The 18,941-nt window shown below is 37.5% G+C and overlaps 1 protein-coding gene across 3 annotated transcripts in view; it reads left to right on the forward strand.

Annotated features, from left to right (window-relative positions):
* TEX9 (testis expressed 9) overlaps positions 1–18,941 on the forward strand; it is a 215,917-nt gene that overhangs the window by 128,538 nt on the left and 68,438 nt on the right. For all 3 annotated transcript variants that reach the window (XM_061157226.1, XM_061157225.1, XM_061157227.1), the window contains 2 exons: positions 12,437–12,500; positions 14,023–14,102. In XM_061157226.1, the coding sequence (XP_061013209.1) occupies positions 12,437–12,500; positions 14,023–14,102 (144 nt within the window). The remainder of the gene's footprint in view (positions 1–12,436; positions 12,501–14,022; positions 14,103–18,941) is intronic.

Consider the following 18,941-nt stretch of genomic DNA (forward strand, 5'->3'; position numbering starts at 1 on the left):
ATTAAATTCATTTGTTAGTTTACTTTGTGTCTGTTTTCCCTACTGGACTGAGTTCCACCAGGTCACAGACCATGTCTTTTATTTGCCCTCATGTATACCCTTACCAAAGTAAGTTTGCTTTCTTTTTAATTAATTTAAAGTAGCATAATTTAAAACTTGCAAAACATCCCAGCAATTCCTCAGGTGGTTAAAGGTAGTTACCAAATGATCTGTACCTAAAATGAAAGCATGTTTAGAGTTAAAACTGAAGTGTACTATATTTAGATAAAGTAGACATGTTAGCTTCCCATAGCATGTAGAAAATAATTATCTTCCACTGTTTGATAAAATGGGCCTATTATTCTAGTAACAGTGTACTTAATCAGTGGACCTGTTGTTCATAAACAGCTCTGAGTCAGCTAAACCCAAAACATTTGTTTTCATTACCATGCACCACATAGCACTAAATACATGTATTAGGTTAATTCACTTGGTTATTTCAAAGTATATTTTGCACCTGGCCCTTCATTAAGGCTAATGTTGTTTAGTTGCTAAGTCGTGTCTCTCTTGCAACCCCCATAGACTGTAACCTTCCCAACTTCTCTGTCCATAGACTTTCCTAGAGAGAATACTGGAGTGGGTTGCCATTTCCTTCTCCAGGGGATCTTCCCAACCCAGGGATGGAAACTGTGTGTCCTGTGTTACAAACAGATTCTTTACCACTGAACCACCTGGGAAGCCTCTGGTTAAGGCTGTAGTCCTGCTTAACGTCAGGCATCTATATTCTGTTTTAGCAAAAGTTTTGTGGTAAAGGCTCCCTGTCGTTACTTGTTCTGCGTACTCTGAGGTGTGCAATGCTGAGGTGTTTGAACAAAGTAACTCCCAGGCACTGCTTGAAGTTTGTGGATCACTCAGCACTATGCATAAAGGTGAAATGTCTGGCCATCTTTATAGGCAAGAATATGAGATTATAACACAGTATTTTGCCACATGTTTTCTTGGTATTAAGCATATGGGGATTTTGTTTTAATTAACCAAACACAGCACTTCCCAGGGATCCCAATCTAGAATCTTTCACAATCAGCTCTTGTCAGATAGTTGGAGGAAATAATCACTATATGAGATAGTAAACCAAGGAATATGCTGATCACTCAAATCAATAGATATTCCAAGCCATGTGCCTGTATCATAAAACAAGATAGCTAAGTAGTAAGATTATGTGGCATCTGTTTTAATTAACCTTGATAGCTTGCAGGACAAGCCATCCCCCAAACTTCTTGCTGCTAAATGCCAACTAAATTGGACATATAGATTAATTTGCAGAGAACTGATATCTTTATGTTATTGAATCTGCCTTTCCATGGATATGATATATCTCTATTTTACATGGAGGGGTTTTTGGTGTCCATTAATAATATTTTCTCATATTACTACATAAAGTCTTAAATATTTTTTTCAAGGTACATTATAGTTTTGTTGTTATAATGAATGGCTTTTTTTCCTACTTCATTTTCTAGTTGGTTGTATGTATAGAAACGTTACTGATTTTTTGTTTATTGATCCTACACCTACATTTGTTGAGAGTGTCTTCACTGCTAAACGCTCTTATTTTGCAGAGTCCTTTGAGCTTTTTGTAAAGATGGTTATATCATATGCAAATTGTGATCATTTTGTTCCTTTACAGTTTCTTCTGCATCTTTTTTCTTGATCTGATTAGAACCCCCAGTGTAATATGGAATAGAAAAAGTGGTGGTAAGCATTATTATCTTAGTTATGATTTTCATTAGTCTGCATTTAATAATTTATCACTACATTTGAGGTTTGCTTTAGAATTCTTTTAACTTTTTATTTTATACTGGAGTTCAGCTGATTAACAATGTTGTAATAGTTGCAGGTGGACAGCAGTATCAGCCATGTCGGCTTTGTGCTGTATGTGCGGTGCTCAGTTGCATCCAATTCTTTGGGACCTCATGGCCTGTAATCCGTCAGGCTCCTCTGTCCATGGAATTTTCCAGGCAAGAATACTGGAGCAGTTTTTTTTTTTTTTTTAAAGTAACCTCCTTACTGTTCTCCATAGTGGCTGTACCATGCAGCAGTGTAGGAGAATTCCCTTCCCTCTACACTCTCTCCAGTATTTGTTGTTTATGGGTTTTTTGATAATAGCCATTCTGACTGGTATGAGGTGATTTCGCATTGTAGTTTTGATTTGCATTTCTCTAATAATTAGTGATGTTGAATGTCTTTCCATGTGCTTATTAGCCATCTGTATGTCCTACTAAATGACTCTACAATCCTACTCTTGTGCATATATCTGGAGAAAAACACCCAGAAGGATATACGACCACAATGTTCATTACAGCACCGTTTACAATAGCCAAGACATGGAAGCAATCTAAATGTCCATCAACAGAGGAATGGTTAAAGGTGTGGTACATAGATACAGTGGAATATTACTTGGCCATTAAAGAGAATGAAATAATGCCATTTGCAGCAAAATGGGTAAGTGTCATATTGAGTGAAGTAAGTCAGACAGAGAAGGAGAAATATCGTATGACATCCCTTATGCGTAGAATCTAAAAAATGATACAGTGCACTTACAAAACAGAAAGATTCACAGACTTAAAAAATGAATTTATGATTGCCAAGGGAAAGGGATAGTTTAAGGGAGTCTGGGAAGATCATGTACACAGAGCTATATTTAAAATGGATAACCAACGTGGAACTGTGCTCAGTGTTATGTGTCAGCCTGGATGGGAGGGGGATTTGAGGGAGAATGGATACATATATATATGGCTGAGTCCCTTCTCTGTTCACCTGAAACTACCACAGCATTGTTAATTGGCTATACTCTAATACAAATAAAAAGTTTAAAGTTTGAAAATAAATATAGAAAAAAGAAAAAAAAAAGGAATACTGCAGTGGGTTGCCATTTTCGACTCCAGCGGATCTTCCCGACCCAGAGATCAAACCCATGTCTCTTGGGTCTCCTGCATTGTCAGGCAGATGCTTCACTACTCTGCCACCTGGAAAGCCCCCAGCACACAATGTTGTGATAGTTTTGGGTGGACAACCAAGAGACTCTGCCATTTATGTACATGTATCCATTCTTCCCCAAACTCCCCTTCCATCCAGAGTGCCACATAACATTGAATAGAGTTTCTTGTGCTGTACAGTAGATTAGATCCTTGTTGGTTATCCATGTTTTGTAAATTTTACTTTTTAATTGGTGGGAAATTGCTTTATAATTTTGCCTTGATTTCTGCTGTTCAACAATGTGAATCAGTCATAATTATATATATATCATCCCTCCTTAGCCTCCCTCCCGTCCCCACACCCCACACCCCTAGGTCATCACAGAGCACCAGGCTGGGCTCCCTATGTTATTTAGCAGCTTCCTCACTAACTGTTTTAGTGTATGATAGTGTATATATGTCAATGCTACTTTCTCAATTTGTCCCACCCTAACCTTCCTCTGCTGTGTCCACAAGCCCATTCTCTACTAGATTTATCAGTATTGTTTTTCTAGATTCCATATATATGCATTAATATACAATACTTCTTTCTTCTCTTCCTTGTTTTTCTCATCCTCTGCATGAGAGGCTCCACGTGCATGCACCTCACGACAACTATCTCAGATTCGTTCCTTTTTATGGCTGAGTAATATTACATTGTATAAATGTACCCAACTTCCTAATCCATTTATCTGTCGATGGACACCTAGGTTACTTCCATGCCCTGGCTATTGTAAATATTGCTGCAATGAACATTGAGGTACATGTGTCTTTTAAAATTGTGATTTTCTTAGGGTGTATGTCCAGTAGTGGTATTCCTGGGTCATAAGGTTTATTCCTAGTTTCTTACTCTCCATACTGTTTTCAATAACTAGATTTATGCCTAGCTACTTTTTAAGGAATCTCCATACTGTTTTCCATAATAGCTGTATCATTTTACATTCCCATCATGCTGTAGAGTTTTGAGTAAATATTTTTTTTATTAGCCTTAAGGACATAGTTTCCATTAATTCTTTATTTTTTAGTCTAGGATGTGAAGTGAAGTGAAAGTTGCTCAGTCATGACCGACTCTTTGCGACCCCCTGGACTATACAGTCCATGGAATTCTCCAGGCCAGAATATTGGAGTGGGTAGCCTTTCCCTTCTCCAGGGGATCTTCCCGACCCAGGGATCGAACCCAGGTCTCTTGCATTGACAATATTATATCCTTTTTTGTATTTTGAATGAATGTTAAATTTTAGAAGTCCGCCCCCCTCAAATTAATGTAGGTGATGAAGATTTTTTCACCCCTTCATTTAATGTTTTAACATACTGAACTACAAAGACAGGTTTATTGTTTTCTTTGAAAGTCCCCTGGATTAGATTGCTTTAATTTTATGTAGATTTTTAATTTCATCTATAAACAAAGTGAAATTGGGCCTACTTTTTTTCTAGTTCTTTGCCTTTCTGATTTTGATATCATTAATATCCTGACTTCGTGAAATAAACTGAGTAGCTTTCTTTTTTGTTTTATTCTGCTCGTGGAAGCTTCTTGTCATCAGAGATCATCTGCCCTATGATTAAAATTGTGAAACTGAGTCTAGTGTGAGGGGTTTTTTTTTTTTTCCTGTGAATTGTTTCTTTAATAATTATTGCTTCCAGAATAAATTTCGGTTATTTGCTAGTTTTCTAGAAAACTGTCCACTTCATGTATGTGTATTAACACACATTTATTCTAATTATGCTCTTATATTTTAAGTCTTGACTATATCTGCAGCTTAATACATGTGTTCTTTTCGGACCTTTTCTGTCAGTCTTATTGGGAAGTGTATATGTTTGATTGGTTTTTTCAGAGAATTAACTTTTGGTTTTATTGCTAATTTTCTGTGTGATATAAAATTTTTTTCGTTAGCCTTATTTTTATAATTTCTTTTTCTTCTAATTGTGGATTTAGTTTTTCTTTTTTTAGTTTAGTTTTCTAATTTTTAATACATTTAATTTTTGCATTTAAATTTAATACATTTAATATTTCTCTGCAACTGTAGCTAATCTGTATTTCAAGATCTGTTTTGATATTTCTATTCTTTCTGATAATTTAGTTTTGAATATTTTATAATTTTCATAGTGTTTATTTTAGGTGTGTGTTTTTTGTAATTCCCAAGCATCTGTTTGTTTGCTTGTTTTATTTTTGTTATTTAAAATTTTATTTTTAATTGTACTATGGTCAGAGAATGTATATATGTATGATTTATTTTCAAAAGTGTTTTGAAGCTTAGTTGTGACCAGGTACATGTTGAATTTTTGTAAATATTCAGTGTATTCTTTGATAGAAAGTGTATTTACTATTTGTTGACTAATAATTTAGATCAAGCTAATTACTTTTGCTATCCATAATAGCGGTATTCTCATTATTTTTTTCTCCAGTAGCTGTATTGGCTTCTGTTAGAGGTGCTGCTGCTAAGTCACTTCAGTCGTGTCTGACTCTGTGCGACCCCATAGACGGCAGCCCACCAGGCTCCCCCGTCCCCGGGATTCTCCAGGCAAGAACACTGGAGTGGGTTGCCATTTCCTTCTCCAATGCATGAAAGTGAAAAGTGAAAGTGATGGCTCCGTCCATGGGATTTTCCAGTCAAGAGTAGTGGAGTGGGGTGCCATTGCCTTCTCTGAGAGGTGTACTAAAATCAGCTATAATTATAACTTAAAGATTTCTCCTTATAATTGTGTCCATTTTTGTTTGGGGGCTATATCATTTTATTTAAAACCTCTTGAAAAAAAAAAAAAACAAAAAACCTCTGGAATAATTCCTTTCATTATTTGTAGTGTTTTTACATCTTTTTCATTCTTTTATTTTCAATCTTTGTATGTAATTTAGCTTTATTAAGAACATTACTTTTATACTCTCTGATAATTTCTGCCTTCTAATAAGTGAATTTATAGTATTTTGTTTGTTGATTTGAAGTTTTGTCATCTTATTTTTTGTTTTTTATTTGTGCCTTTTCTTTGGTTCTTTTCTGTCATTTATTGGTTGAATAAGTCTTCCCTTTATTTTCCCTTTATTGTTTTTGGAAAGACCTCAGAATAGTTTAACTTGGTTTCCCTTGTTTGCAAGTTAAATGACACTTATTCCCCCTTTGCTTTGAATACCCCCTACCTGTTATTTTCATATTCTGTGCTAATTTAGATTTATCATCCTGTTTTGTCATTTCTGTGTATCATGATTACTTTTTTTTTCTAAGTTCAGTTTCCTCTTTTCTGAAGCATAGAGCATTCATTACTTTTCTTTGTGAAAATCTGAGTCTTAAATTCACCATTCTTACCTGAAAATTTTACTTTGCATTTATTCTTCAAAGATAGTTTAGCTGAATATAGAACTTGAAATGTCTAGTCCCTGCACCCCACCTCCTGGCAGTTCATTAAAAGTACCATTTGGTTGTCCAAAGAGGTACCATTGTAATCTAGAGATATTGATAAGCCATCTGCGGTCAGCTTCTAAGATAATCATGCTGGTAGACTATTTTTCTCTCTTCTTTTTAAATGTTTGATTTGTAATTTAGAGAATATTCTTGTCTTTGAGGTTATGCAGTTTTATCCAGTGTACAGGTGTGGATTTGTTTTTTTTGATTCTGCCTGGTATTCATTTATGGAAAATTGTCAGCATTATTTCTTTTTATAAAAAGTAGTGTCTTTTGTTTTATGTCTCTTGCTGTAGTCTTCAGGTTTCAAATAATTTTTGTTTTTGGTTTATTGAGGTACACTTGATTTACAATATTATACTAGTTTAGGTGTATAGCATAGTGATTCAAAACTTTTATAGATTTATTCCATTTAATTTTATTGTCAAATAACAGCTGTATTTCCTGTGTTGTACAGTATATCTTTGTGGTGTGTGCTAAGTCATATCTGACTCTGTGCGACCCTATGGACTGTAGGCCTTCTGGGCTCCTCTGTCCCATGGGATTCTCCAGGCAAGAATACTGGAGTGGGTTGCTCTGCCCTCCTCCGGGGGATCTTCCTCACCTAGGGATCAAACCTGTGTCTCACGTTGTCTCCTGCGTTGGCTGGTGGGTTCTTTACCACTAGCTCCACCTGAGAAGTTCACATATCCTTGTATCTTATTTATTTCATACTCAGTAGTTTGTATATCTTAATCCTTTACCACTATCATACGCCTTTCTTCTTCCCTCTTCCCATTGGTAACCATTAGTTTGTTCTCTATGTATGTGGGTCTGTTTCTGTTCTGTTATATTCATTCATTTGCTTTATTTTTTAGATTTACACATAAGCAATAACACACAGTATTTGTCTTTCTCTGTCTGACGTGTTTCACTAACCAGAATACCCTCCAGGTCCATTCATGTTGCTTTGGCAAATGGCAAATTTCATTTTTTTCATAACTGAACAGTATATCATTGTGTGTATGTGTATATTTTTATGCCACATCTTCTTTATCCATTCATCTGTTGATGAACATATAGGTTGCTTCCATGTCTTGGCTCTTGTAAATGCTGCTGTGAACACTGGGGTGCATGTATTTTTTTCAAAGTAGTGCTTTCATTTTTGTTGGATTATATCCAAGAGTGGAATTACTGGGTCATATGGTAGTTATATCTTCAATTTTTTGAGAAATTGCCATACTGTTTTCCACAGTGGCTGCACCAATTTATATTCCCACCAACAGTGTAAGAGGGTTCCCTTTTCTCCACATTCTTGCCAACATTTGTTGTTTGTGGTCTTTTTGATAATAGCCATTCTGACAGGTATGAGGTCATATTATAGCTTTGCTTTACATTTCTCTGATGATTAACAGTGTTGTGCTTTACATGTGCCCATTGGCCATCTGTATTCTTCTTTGGGTAAATGCCTTTTCAAGTTTTCTTCCCATTTTTTAACCAGGTTATTTGTTTTGTTTTTTCAGTATTGAGTAGTATTAGCTGTTCATATATTTTGAATATTAAACCTGTGTTAGTCATATCATTTGCAAATATTTTCTTCCATTCAGTAGATGTCTTTTCATTTTGTCAGTGGTTTCCTTTCCTTTTTTTTTCCCTTTCAAGTTTAATTAGGTCCTGTGCATGTATGTATGTATTTTATTTTCTTAGGAGACAGATCCAAAAAATATTGCTGTGATTTATGTCAAAGAATATTCTACCTATGTTTTCTTCTCAGGTTTTATGGTTTGTGGTCTTACGTTTAGGTCTTTAATCCATTTTGAGTTTATTTTTGTATATGGTGTGAAAAAAGTTCTTATTTTATTCTTTTACATGTAGCAGCCCATCTTCCCAGCATGACTTATTGAAAGACTGTCTTTTCTTCACTGTATATTTTTGTCTGCTTTGTTGCAGTTACCCATGTGAGTGTAGGTTTGTTTCTGGGCTCACCATTCTGCTCCATTGATCTATGTGTCTGCTTTTGTTCCAGTACCATACTGTTTCACCTGCTATAGCTTTGTAGTATAATGATCTGTGGATCTAACCAAGAAGAAGAATAACAATTCTACCAAACATTTAAAGAAGAGTTAATACCTATCCTAAAACAAGTCCAAAAAGTTGCAGAGTGAGGAACACTTCTGAACTCATTGAATGAGACCAGCATCACCTTGATACTAAAACTATACAAAGATATTGCAAAAAAGAAAATTATAGGCCAATGTCATTGATGAACATCAGTGTAAAAATCCTCAATAAAATATTAGCAAACTGAATCCAGTAATATATTAAAAGGATCATACACTGTGATCAAGTGAGAGTTATCCTGGGGTGCAAGGGTGGTTCAGTATCTGGAAATCTATCAATGTGATACACACATTAACAAAAGAAGCATAAAAATCATATGATCATCTGAATAGACCATATGATCAAATGCAAAAAAAGCATTTCACAAAACTCAGCATCCATTTATGATAAAAACTCTCCTCTCATCAATGTGTGTGTGTGTGTGTGTGTTAGTCACTCAGTCGTGTCCGACTCTGCGACCCCATGGACTGTAGCCCACCAGGCTCCTTTGCCCATGGGATTCTCCAGGCAAGAATACTGGAGTGGGTTGCCATTTCCTTCTCCACAATGTTTGTGTAGAGGGAATATATTCCAAAATAATGGAAGTCCATATGTAAGCCCATGGGCTTCCCAGGTAGCTCAAATGGTAAAGAAACTGTCTGCAATACAGGAGACCCAGGTTCAATTCCTAGGTCGGGAAGGTTCCCTGGAGAAAGCTGTGGCAACCCACCCCACCATTCTTGCTTGGAGACTTCCATGGACGAGGAGCCTGGAAGGCTACAGTCCATGGAGTTGCAAAGAGTCGGACACGACTGAGTGACCAACACACACGTATAAGCTCGTAGCTAACATAGTACTTGGTGGTGAAAAACTAAAAGCATTTCATCTAAGATCAGGAACAAGCATTTTCGTCTAAGATCAGGATGCTCACTCTTACCACTTTAATTCAGCATAGTATTGAAAGTCCTAGCCTTGGCAATCAGAGAAGGAAAAAAAAAAAGGAATCTAACTGGAAAGGAAGAAGTAAAACTGTCATTGTTTGCTGACAGGATACTATACATAGAAAATCCTAATGATGCCACCAGAAAGCTAGTACAGCTCATCAGTGAATTCAGTAGAGTTGCAGAATACAAAATTAATACTCATTTCCCTGGTGGCTCAGTTGGTAAAAGAATCCGCCTGCAATGCAAGAGACTGCCTGCAATGCAGGAGACCCAGGTTTGATTCCTGGGTCGAGAAGATTCCCCGGAGAAGGAAATGGCAACCCACAACAGTATCCTTGCCTGGGAAATCCCATGGATAGAGGAGGCTGGTGGGCATAGCTCATGTGGTCACCAGAGTCAGACATGACTTAGCAACTAAACCACCAACCACCACTGTACACTAAAAGCAATCTATCAGAAATAGAAATAAAGGAAAGAAACCCATTTATAATTGCATCAAAATAATAAAATACTTAGGAATAAATCTAAGGAGGTAAAAGATCTGTACTCAGAAAACTGTAAGACACTGATGAAAGAAATTCAAGACAACACAGAGAGGGTGAAAGATATATTGCATTCATAGATTAGTAGAATTGATATTGTTAAAATGACCATTACCGAAGCCAGTCTGTGGATTCACTGCAGTCCTATCAAAATACAAATGGGAATTTTTTTTTAAACACAACTAGAACAAATAACTTTAAAATTTGTATGGGTACACAAAAGACCCCTAATAGCTAGGACAATCCAGAGAAAGAACAGAATTGGATGTATCACACTTCCTTAGATTATACTCAGCATCTCTCTCTAAATTTTGGCATTTCCTCCTTTTCTGGGATTTTCTTCTGCAGTGTGTTAGGTTGCTATAATCTATCTTTGTCTTATAGTCTGTCTGGAATAGATGTTAAACTCTCTTGCATTTTTATCTTTTTGTTTCTCTGTACCTTTTTCTTGGTAATTTTCTCATATCTGTCTTCTAATTCATTCATTCCCTCTTCATTCTGTTGTTCAACTTATCCATTGCATTTGAGTTTTATTTACATTAACTATGTTCTCATTATGTAATTTCTGTTTGGTTGTTTTCCGAATTCAGTGTTTTTTTGAATATATGTTTACAATGCTTGGTTTTTGCCTAATGGTTTCTATTCTTTTTTTTCCTTTCTTATTGAAAAGTGCTATTGAAAATTCTTTCTTAGGTTGTTTTATTATCTCCAGGTCTTTTGGTGCAAATTTTGTTTGTATCTGTTGATTGTCCATCCTGGAAACTTATTTCTTAAAGCAATTTATTATCTTTGTGAAGGAATCTTTAGTAGAATTTGCTTTCTGAGAGAGTTGCATTTGTTCTAGATGACTAAATATTCCTAAGGGTGGTTTTGCATTTCAGTTTATCAGCTGATCAGTTTTCACTGGTTCTAAGCCAACTTTCTATATTAAAGCTTTGGCCTAGTGCCCCTATACCATCTGGGTAAGATGGACTTGGAATACACTTCTGTGTGCTCTAATTACTCACAGGAGAATCTTTTCCACACGTGGCTTTAGTTTCATTTCCGTTCACCTAAGGTTATGGGCGGTGTTTTTGTAGTCTGTGGTTCACAGGTGTAGGTAGCCCTTTATGACTCCCTCAAGTGCATTGGTTTCTAGCTGTTAAGCTGTTTTGGCTTCTGTTCCTGTTTACTGCTCTCACTTTGAGTTACTGCTACATTTTTAGTGCCAGGGTGTTTTCTTTGCCTGAGTTTAAGTTTAGCAACATTTCCTTTATGAGAGTTTATCCAGGATTTCTATGGGTTTTGGAGCAGAAGAGTAGTCTTTTGAGTTACCTCAGTCTACTGTGTTGACCAGAAACCTCTCATGGTTCTTGTTAGGGAAATGTAGAAAATCAGGTAAAGGCATCTTGAATACAACTTTAAGACTGCATTAGATATTATTTCTTTTGATTAACTCATCCAAGGGTATAAAAATACTTCTTGAAACATCAGACTGTTTTAAGAAGGGATATGATACTGCTTTTTTTCTTTCTGGGAGTAGGGGTCATTACTGGTGTGCATTACCTCTAAATTACATATCTAAAAACACAAGATATCTCATTTTAAAAAGTGTTTTGCATATTTTCTTCATAAAACTTCAAAAGAGCCTACATCATCTAGAAATGTGACCTATGAATAGAACTAAGTTACATGCTTTTGAAGATGTTTATTATAATGTTAACCTTTAAAACAGAGACGGGAACTTGAACTAACAAGAGGAACAGTTTAATATACTATGTTGAATTCAACTCTTCAGCATATTTTATAGCCATTTAAGGCATTAATTTAAAAACTTATATACAGGTAAATATATCCCATCTATATTGTTATTGGGGAACAGTACAATGTTGGGTATGTGCTTACAGATGAAAATTAAGGGAATACTAAAAATCATCTGATAATAGTGGTAGGATTATGGGCAATTTTTCCTTTCAAAACAGTTTCCTTCAGTGGCATTGGTATTCTTATAGTCTTAATGGGACCAAATAACATTCCTGTTCTTTGCTAGATTCCAGATAGATGGAAGAAAGAGAAATGGCAGGTGGAGGTCAAAAGAATTGCTTGTATTTCTGATGAAGCTTATATGGAAGTATATAACTGAGTGAGCCCCCTCAGAATCCCAAGAACATGAAGAGTGAAACTGAGTTGAATCCACCCAGTTTATTCTTTCCAAATAAATCATTCTGCTTGAAGTAAGGGCAATGTTAGTTGCACTTGATGAAATATTTTTACTAATATATGGAGAGGCTAATATTTACACCATTTTAATTTCTACCACAAAGAAGAAGGAATCATGGGGATTTGGAAATAATCTTTCTAATAGTTATGTTAATTTTTAAGTAAAAATGTCATGTATATGTTTTGGCATTTGTTGACTTCACTGAAGTGTAGTTATTGAAATTCAGTTTCTTAGCTTTGTGTTTTAGTATTCAGCGTATCACAGCTATTAAATTATTTTCTGCTTTTAGACGTTTAAATGCGGAATTAGAGGCAAAAACAGCTGATCTGGTTCGACAAGCTGAGGAAGTAATAGTAAGTAAATGTACAATTATTAATATTTCCATGTCAGTGCTTGTTTTTTTGCTTTTTGATTTGATGTACAGCATACATACAAAAAGTGCCCAAAGCGTAAATTTTCAGTTCAGTGAATTATTATAAATTGAAAATCAATATGTGCTTAGGTATGTGTATATATGCATATATATGTTTTTGAGAAGCACACGTTTTCTAAAAGCTACTGGAAAAGTGTTTTCCGTTTTGATATTCCAATCATCTAGTTAATATCTACATTAATATTTAATAATATTTCCTACTATTTTAAGATTAATGTTTGTGAGTAGCTATGTTGAATTAGTACTAGTAATTCAGTAAGGATATGGTTTCTGGACAGAAGTTGAATAAAGGTTAACGATTATCACTAATGCTCAGATGGTAATCTGTTTCTTAAACTCTGCAGTTAGATGTAACTCAAATTCTTAGGGTTAGTCCATAATCAGATTTATAGTCAGGAAAATGTGAGGCTATATTACTAGACAATATAAGGATATTTGCCCCATTCTGACTACCAAATTGGCTATTCCTTCTTTAAATGTCCCTCCCTAAGCATCAGCTTTCCCATTATTAATGGTAGGATAAGTAATATTCCTTAGAGGAATAAATATCCTAATTGATAGGCTATAGTAGTATTCCTTAGAGCTGCTTTCAAACTTGTTTCATTTTTTAATTCAGTTATAATTCTCTTTCATTTAAACCCCATTCCCCATCTCACTTTAGAGTTGACCAGGTCACTGAAGAACAGGTAATATTTTAATGCCTTAGACAGAACCATCATTATTTGTTAGTATAGGAACATAACATTTCAGGTAATAGATGTAGATAATGGTTACAGATTTGTTAGTTGCATTTGTAATTAAATGTTTTATTTAAAAATAAATACTTTATCACATCTTGTTTGTGTCTGTTCTGAAAAGCCGGAAAATAATTTGAACAGAGAGACCCCACATTATAGTAGAATGAGGGATTCATTATGTATTCTGATCAAATCCATTAGTCCTCTGACTAATTGCCATATTGAATTTTTGTTTTCTTACTTTCATACTGATACATAATCTTCAAAAGCTTTCAATCTTATTGCTTCATTTTTAGCACTTTAATTTCTGTCTGGTCATCGTAACATTGAAGTTTGTCTGATTTGAGACAAATTTTTCTATTCATTAAATGAATTTATGTTTTCACTTCTTGTGAACCTTACTTCTTTTGCATGTTACACAAGATGGAAGCCCTAATATAGTTGGGAAGAAGTCAGCTAAGATCATTTACAGGTATTAACATTCTTACAATTTTCACTTAGAGTGACTTTCCTAACCAAGAATGAATGAAAGGTGAAACTACATTGTTACAGACCTTATTTTGATACCATAGCTTTGAGAATTCTGTGCTTTGATTTTATAGAAATCGTGAACAATTCTGAAATGATTAATGATCAGAAAGGCACTTGAATATATCCTAGTTTTGTGAGTTTTTTTTCTTTATGACTTACTTTTGTTTTATTTAGAGAGATCAGCAAGAAGTACGATCTAAGTCTGTTTCAGCACAAATTAAATCATATGAAGACAAAGATGATTACAGCTTTAGGTAAGTGACTTATATTCTCAAACAACTTAAAAATGTTTTTTTACTGGGTAAATGCTTTAAGTTTTTTTTAATTGAGGTATAATTGACATACAATGTTATATTGGTTTTAGGCATACAGCATGATTCAGTATTTATATGTATTGTGAAATGATCACCACAATGAGTCTACTTAATATCTTACCATACATAATTACAGAATCTTGTGATGAGAACCTTTTTTTAAAAAAAAATATTTATTTTATTGAAGTATAGTTGATTTACAATGTTTCAAGTGCACAGCAAGATGATTCAGTTTTACAAATATACATATTATTTTTGAAATTATTGTCCATCATAGGTTATCACAAGATATTGACTATAGTTCCCTATGCTATACAGTAAACCTTTGTTGCTTGTTGCATATCTGTTTTTTAATTAGAAATCTAGCATTCTATTCAACAAAGTTAAGTGGAATCAAAATGTTGTAAAATTTTTAGTTAGGCAAAAAGTCATAAGTTTTCCAAAATACATATATTATACATATTTATATATATGTATACAAAAGCTTTTCTACTACACTTGATAGCATGAGAAAGAACATCAAAAAAAAAAAAAAAAAGAAGAGATGGAGAGATTGGGAAACATAAACTAAATGAAATGGGAGTACTGAATATCAAATAGAAAAAGTGAAACAAACTAGATAAAAGTAAAAGATAGTCCAGTTGTTTTTAACATGGTGGCTCATTAGAAACATATCTGGAGCTCTGGAGAAATAAAGCAATACCTGAGCATTTTTTTTTTTCCAAAAAGTTTCAAGATAATTCTGAAATGCATCTGGATTTTATAAAGTGATTACAGGTTTTTCTGTTAGATCCTAGTTTTGGTGATACAGAGTTTTATTATTTTTCTGTTGACCAATCATGATACAGTGGTACTAAATGAGTAATAGTTACATAATCACAATGGTAAAATATGTTTATCAGTTTTCACAATCAATGGCCAGACAAAAAATAAAAGATAATTACAATTGCAAGCCATAATGGGAATATGATTAACTTAACAGTATAAAATAATTACATACAACTTAGGTGTTTGGGTGTTTGTTAAGCAGACTGATGTGGTAAGTGGGTGGAAGTATGTACATGCATGTGTTTTCATCTACCCAGCCAGTCTGTGTCTTTTGGTTGGTGCATTTAATCCTTACATTTTAGGTAATGATTGATATGTATGATCCTGTTACTGTTTTCTTAATTGTTTTGGGTTTATTTTCTGTAGGTCTTTCCTTCTCTTGTGTTTCCTGCCTAGAGAAGTTGCTTTAGCATCTGTTGTAAAGCTGATTTGATGGTGCTGAATTCTTTTCACTTTTGCTTGTCTGGAAAGCTATTGATTTCTCCGTCAAATCTGAAGAAGAGTCTTTCTGGGTAGAGTGTTCTTGGTTGTAGGTTCTTCCCTTTGATCACTTTAAACATACCGTGCCCTTCCCTTCTGACTTGCAGAGTTTCTGTTGAGAAATCAGCTGATAGCCTGATGGGAGTTTCCTTGTCTGTTATTTGTTGTTTTTCTGTTGTTGCTTTTAATATTTTATCTTTGTCTTTAATTTTTGTCAGTTTGATTACTATGTGTTTCAGTGTGTTACTCCTTGGGTTTATCCTGCCTGGGACTCACTGTGCTTCCTGGACTTGGTTGACTAGTTCCTTTCCCATATTAAGGCAAAATTTCAGCTGTTACCTCTTCAGATATTTTCTCATGTCCTTTCTCTCTCTCTTCTCCTCCTGGGACCCCTCTAATGCGAATGTTGGTGCATATAATGTTGTCCCAGAGGTCTGTTAGGCTGTCTTCATTTGTTTTCATTCTTTTTTCTATGTTCTGTTCTGTGGAAGTGATTTCCACCATTCTGTCCTCCAGGTCATTTATCTGTTCTTCTGCTTCAGTTACTGTGCTAGGGATTCCTTCTAGTGTATTATTCATCTCTGTTTGTTCTTTAGTTCTTCGGTAAACATTTCTTGCATCTTCTCAATCTTTGCCTCCATTCTTTTCCTGAGATCCTGGATTGTCTTCACTATTATTATTCTGAGTTCTTTTTCTGGAAGTTGCCTCTCTCTACTTCATTTAATTTTCGGGGAGGGGGGTTTATCTTGTCCCTTCATCTGGGACGTAACTTGATGCTTTTTCATCATGATTAACTGTCTGTAATATGGTTTTTGTTTTAGTGAGACAGTGCTGCTTCTTGCTTCTGTCTGCCCTCTGATGGATGAGGCTAAGAGGCTTGTGTAAGCTTCTTGATGGGAGGGTGATGGGAAAAACTGGGTCTTGTTCTGGTGGGCAGGGCCTTGCTCAGTAAAGCTTTAATCCAGTTATCTACTGATGGGTGTGGTTGCATCCCTCCCTGGTGGTTGTTTGGCCTGACCCAGCCCTGGGGTCTGTGGGCTCTGTGGTTGGGTTAATGGTGAACTCCAGGTGAACTCCAAGAGGGTTTACACCAAGGGGCACCTTCCAGTGTCCCCGTCCTGTGATGAGCCACTGCCAACTCACACCTCCATAGGAGGCCCTCCAACACTAGCAGGTAGTTTTGGTTCAGTCTCCTGTGGGTCACTGCTCCTTTCTGTTAGAAAACGCCGCGGGAAGAAAGGGCCACCTCTAAGGACCGTTGATGAAGGCCTTTATTGGGGGGTCGCTCTCGGGCAGAACTCCCGGGGGTGGGTGAGCGAGGAGACAAAGGGAGTCTGCGAGGTATGAGGGGTGGGGAGAGGTTTTATAGCCAGGGCCGGTGTCCAAGCCAGGTCTTCCCATATAAGGAAGAAAGCGTGGGCTACAGCGGTGGTTGGTGTCCAAGGGCTCCGTGTCGGCACCTGATTGGACCGGGCTGCAGGGGGTCGGCCCCCAGAAGTTTAGCCAGCTTCCGGAACTCATCTGCGGCACTTTTTCTGGGGCATGCCTCAACATGCCCAACCTTTCATCCTGGCCTTTTTGTTACAGGACAAGGGGCGCTGGTTCTCTCTGGCTACTTCCTGTGGCCGGGATGAAAGGGAGTGTCTGCCGTTAATTTTGTCACAGAGTGTTTGTTGGAAGCCCTTGGTACTGCTGGCAACACCATCAGCTGGACCGTCTTGAGCCGCTGTTTGACAAAGGCCAAGAGCTTATTTAAGAGACAGGGCCCGAAAGTTAAGAGCAACAAGAGGATTATGAGTGGTCCCATTAAGGTCGAGAGCAGGGTGGTCAGCCAGGGGGAGTTTTGGAACCATGATTCAAACCAACCTTGCTGGGCTTCCCGTTCCCTCTTTCTGCGCTCTAGTCCTTCTCTTACCTTGGCCATGGACTCTCTTACTACCCCTGTATGGTCTGCGTAAAAGCAACACTCTTCCTTGAGGGCTGCACAGAGGCCCCCTTGTTGTAAAAAGATCAGGTCTAGGCCTCGTCTGTTCTGTAACACCACTTCTGACAAAGAGGTTAGGGATTTTTCTAAGGCCATCATAGACTTTTCTATTCGTGCAATGTCTTCATCAATGGCGACTCTCAGGGTGATCAGGCCCTGATGTTGTGTGGTCAGGGAAGCAATGCCCGTACCCGTTCCGGCTGCCCCCAGAGCAAACAGCATTGCTAGAGTAATAGCTGTAACGGGCTCCCTCTTATGTCTAGGAGCTGGGGTATCTTGGTCCCAAAAGTTGTAGAGGACCTCTTCTGGGTGGTATGTTATCTTGGGTACTACCACTACCATGAAACAGAATTCCCTGCTCTGGTCGAAGACAGCCAAATGGAGACAGGGCGTCCGCCCAGTCTGTGAGCATACCCACCACCCCCCGATTTCGGATATGACGTAGGTCTCTCCATTTTTAAGATCCAGGTGACTTGAAAAGGCTGGTGGGGGTTTTGGTAGGGGTGCCCCCCTTTTTCCAGGACCCCCAGTACCCCCAGAGTAACCCAGAGTAGAGAGTCCCGCATTGTTCTGAGGTTGGGGTGAAGGGGGTGTGGCGGACAACCAGCCCCGTGGGTCTTGTAGGGATGGAGCTGGTAACCAGGTCAGGGTGTCCCAAGGGAATAGCAACTTCGGAGTAGGAAGCAGATGGCTAGGTATGTGAGGGCCAGGGACAGTCAAAGAGTGGAGGACCAATCGCGGGGGGCCGCAGCCGCTAATCCAATGGCAAAAAGTATGGCCAGAGCTGTGATTGTTAGCAGCCACAGCGGGTGATGCCAGGTCAGCATCGGATATTGGGATGTGGTCCCTCAATTATTTTGGGATCGACGACAGAGGGGTTCGGGTGATGGTCGGTTTGGTCGGCCCCAGGGCCATAGCCACCTGCTGGGAGATCTGTGAGATAAATGCAGGCCCATTGTCAGACTGGAGAGAGTTTGGCAACCCAAATCTGGGAATGAGATAGGTCATCAAGACCTCTGCCACCGCCGCTGCCGTCTCTTGGGCGGTGGGGAAGGCCTCGACCCATCCTGAAAAGGTGTCCACCAAGACCAGCAGATAGCGGTAGGTTCGATGTCTGGGCATGTAGGTGAAGTCTATCTGCCAATCTTGTCCGGGCATATGTCCCCTTAGCTGGTGAGTCTCCTGTAGGGGTCGGAGTCCTCCACAGCATAAGCCGCCCTTCGGTTCCCATCGGGATCTCGCTTTGAGCTCCCATCGATGAACAAAGTTAGCTCTGGATGGAAACTTGTGGATTGTCCAAAAATACCAGGTGAAACTGCTGGAGCCTGGATTCGCTGAGGTCAGAGAGAAATCTAGAGGCTAAAAGGTCACCAAGGCGATGAGGTGAGAAGATGGTCAGGGGTTGACCATGAATCAGCTTTTTAGCATCAGCGTACAATATTGCCGCTGCCGCTAGTGCCCGCAGGCAGGGGAACCATCCCCTGGCT

This window comes from Dama dama, chromosome 12 (assembly GCF_033118175.1).
Source record: "Dama dama isolate Ldn47 chromosome 12, ASM3311817v1, whole genome shotgun sequence".
Taxonomy (NCBI): Eukaryota; Metazoa; Chordata; class Mammalia; order Artiodactyla; family Cervidae; genus Dama; species Dama dama.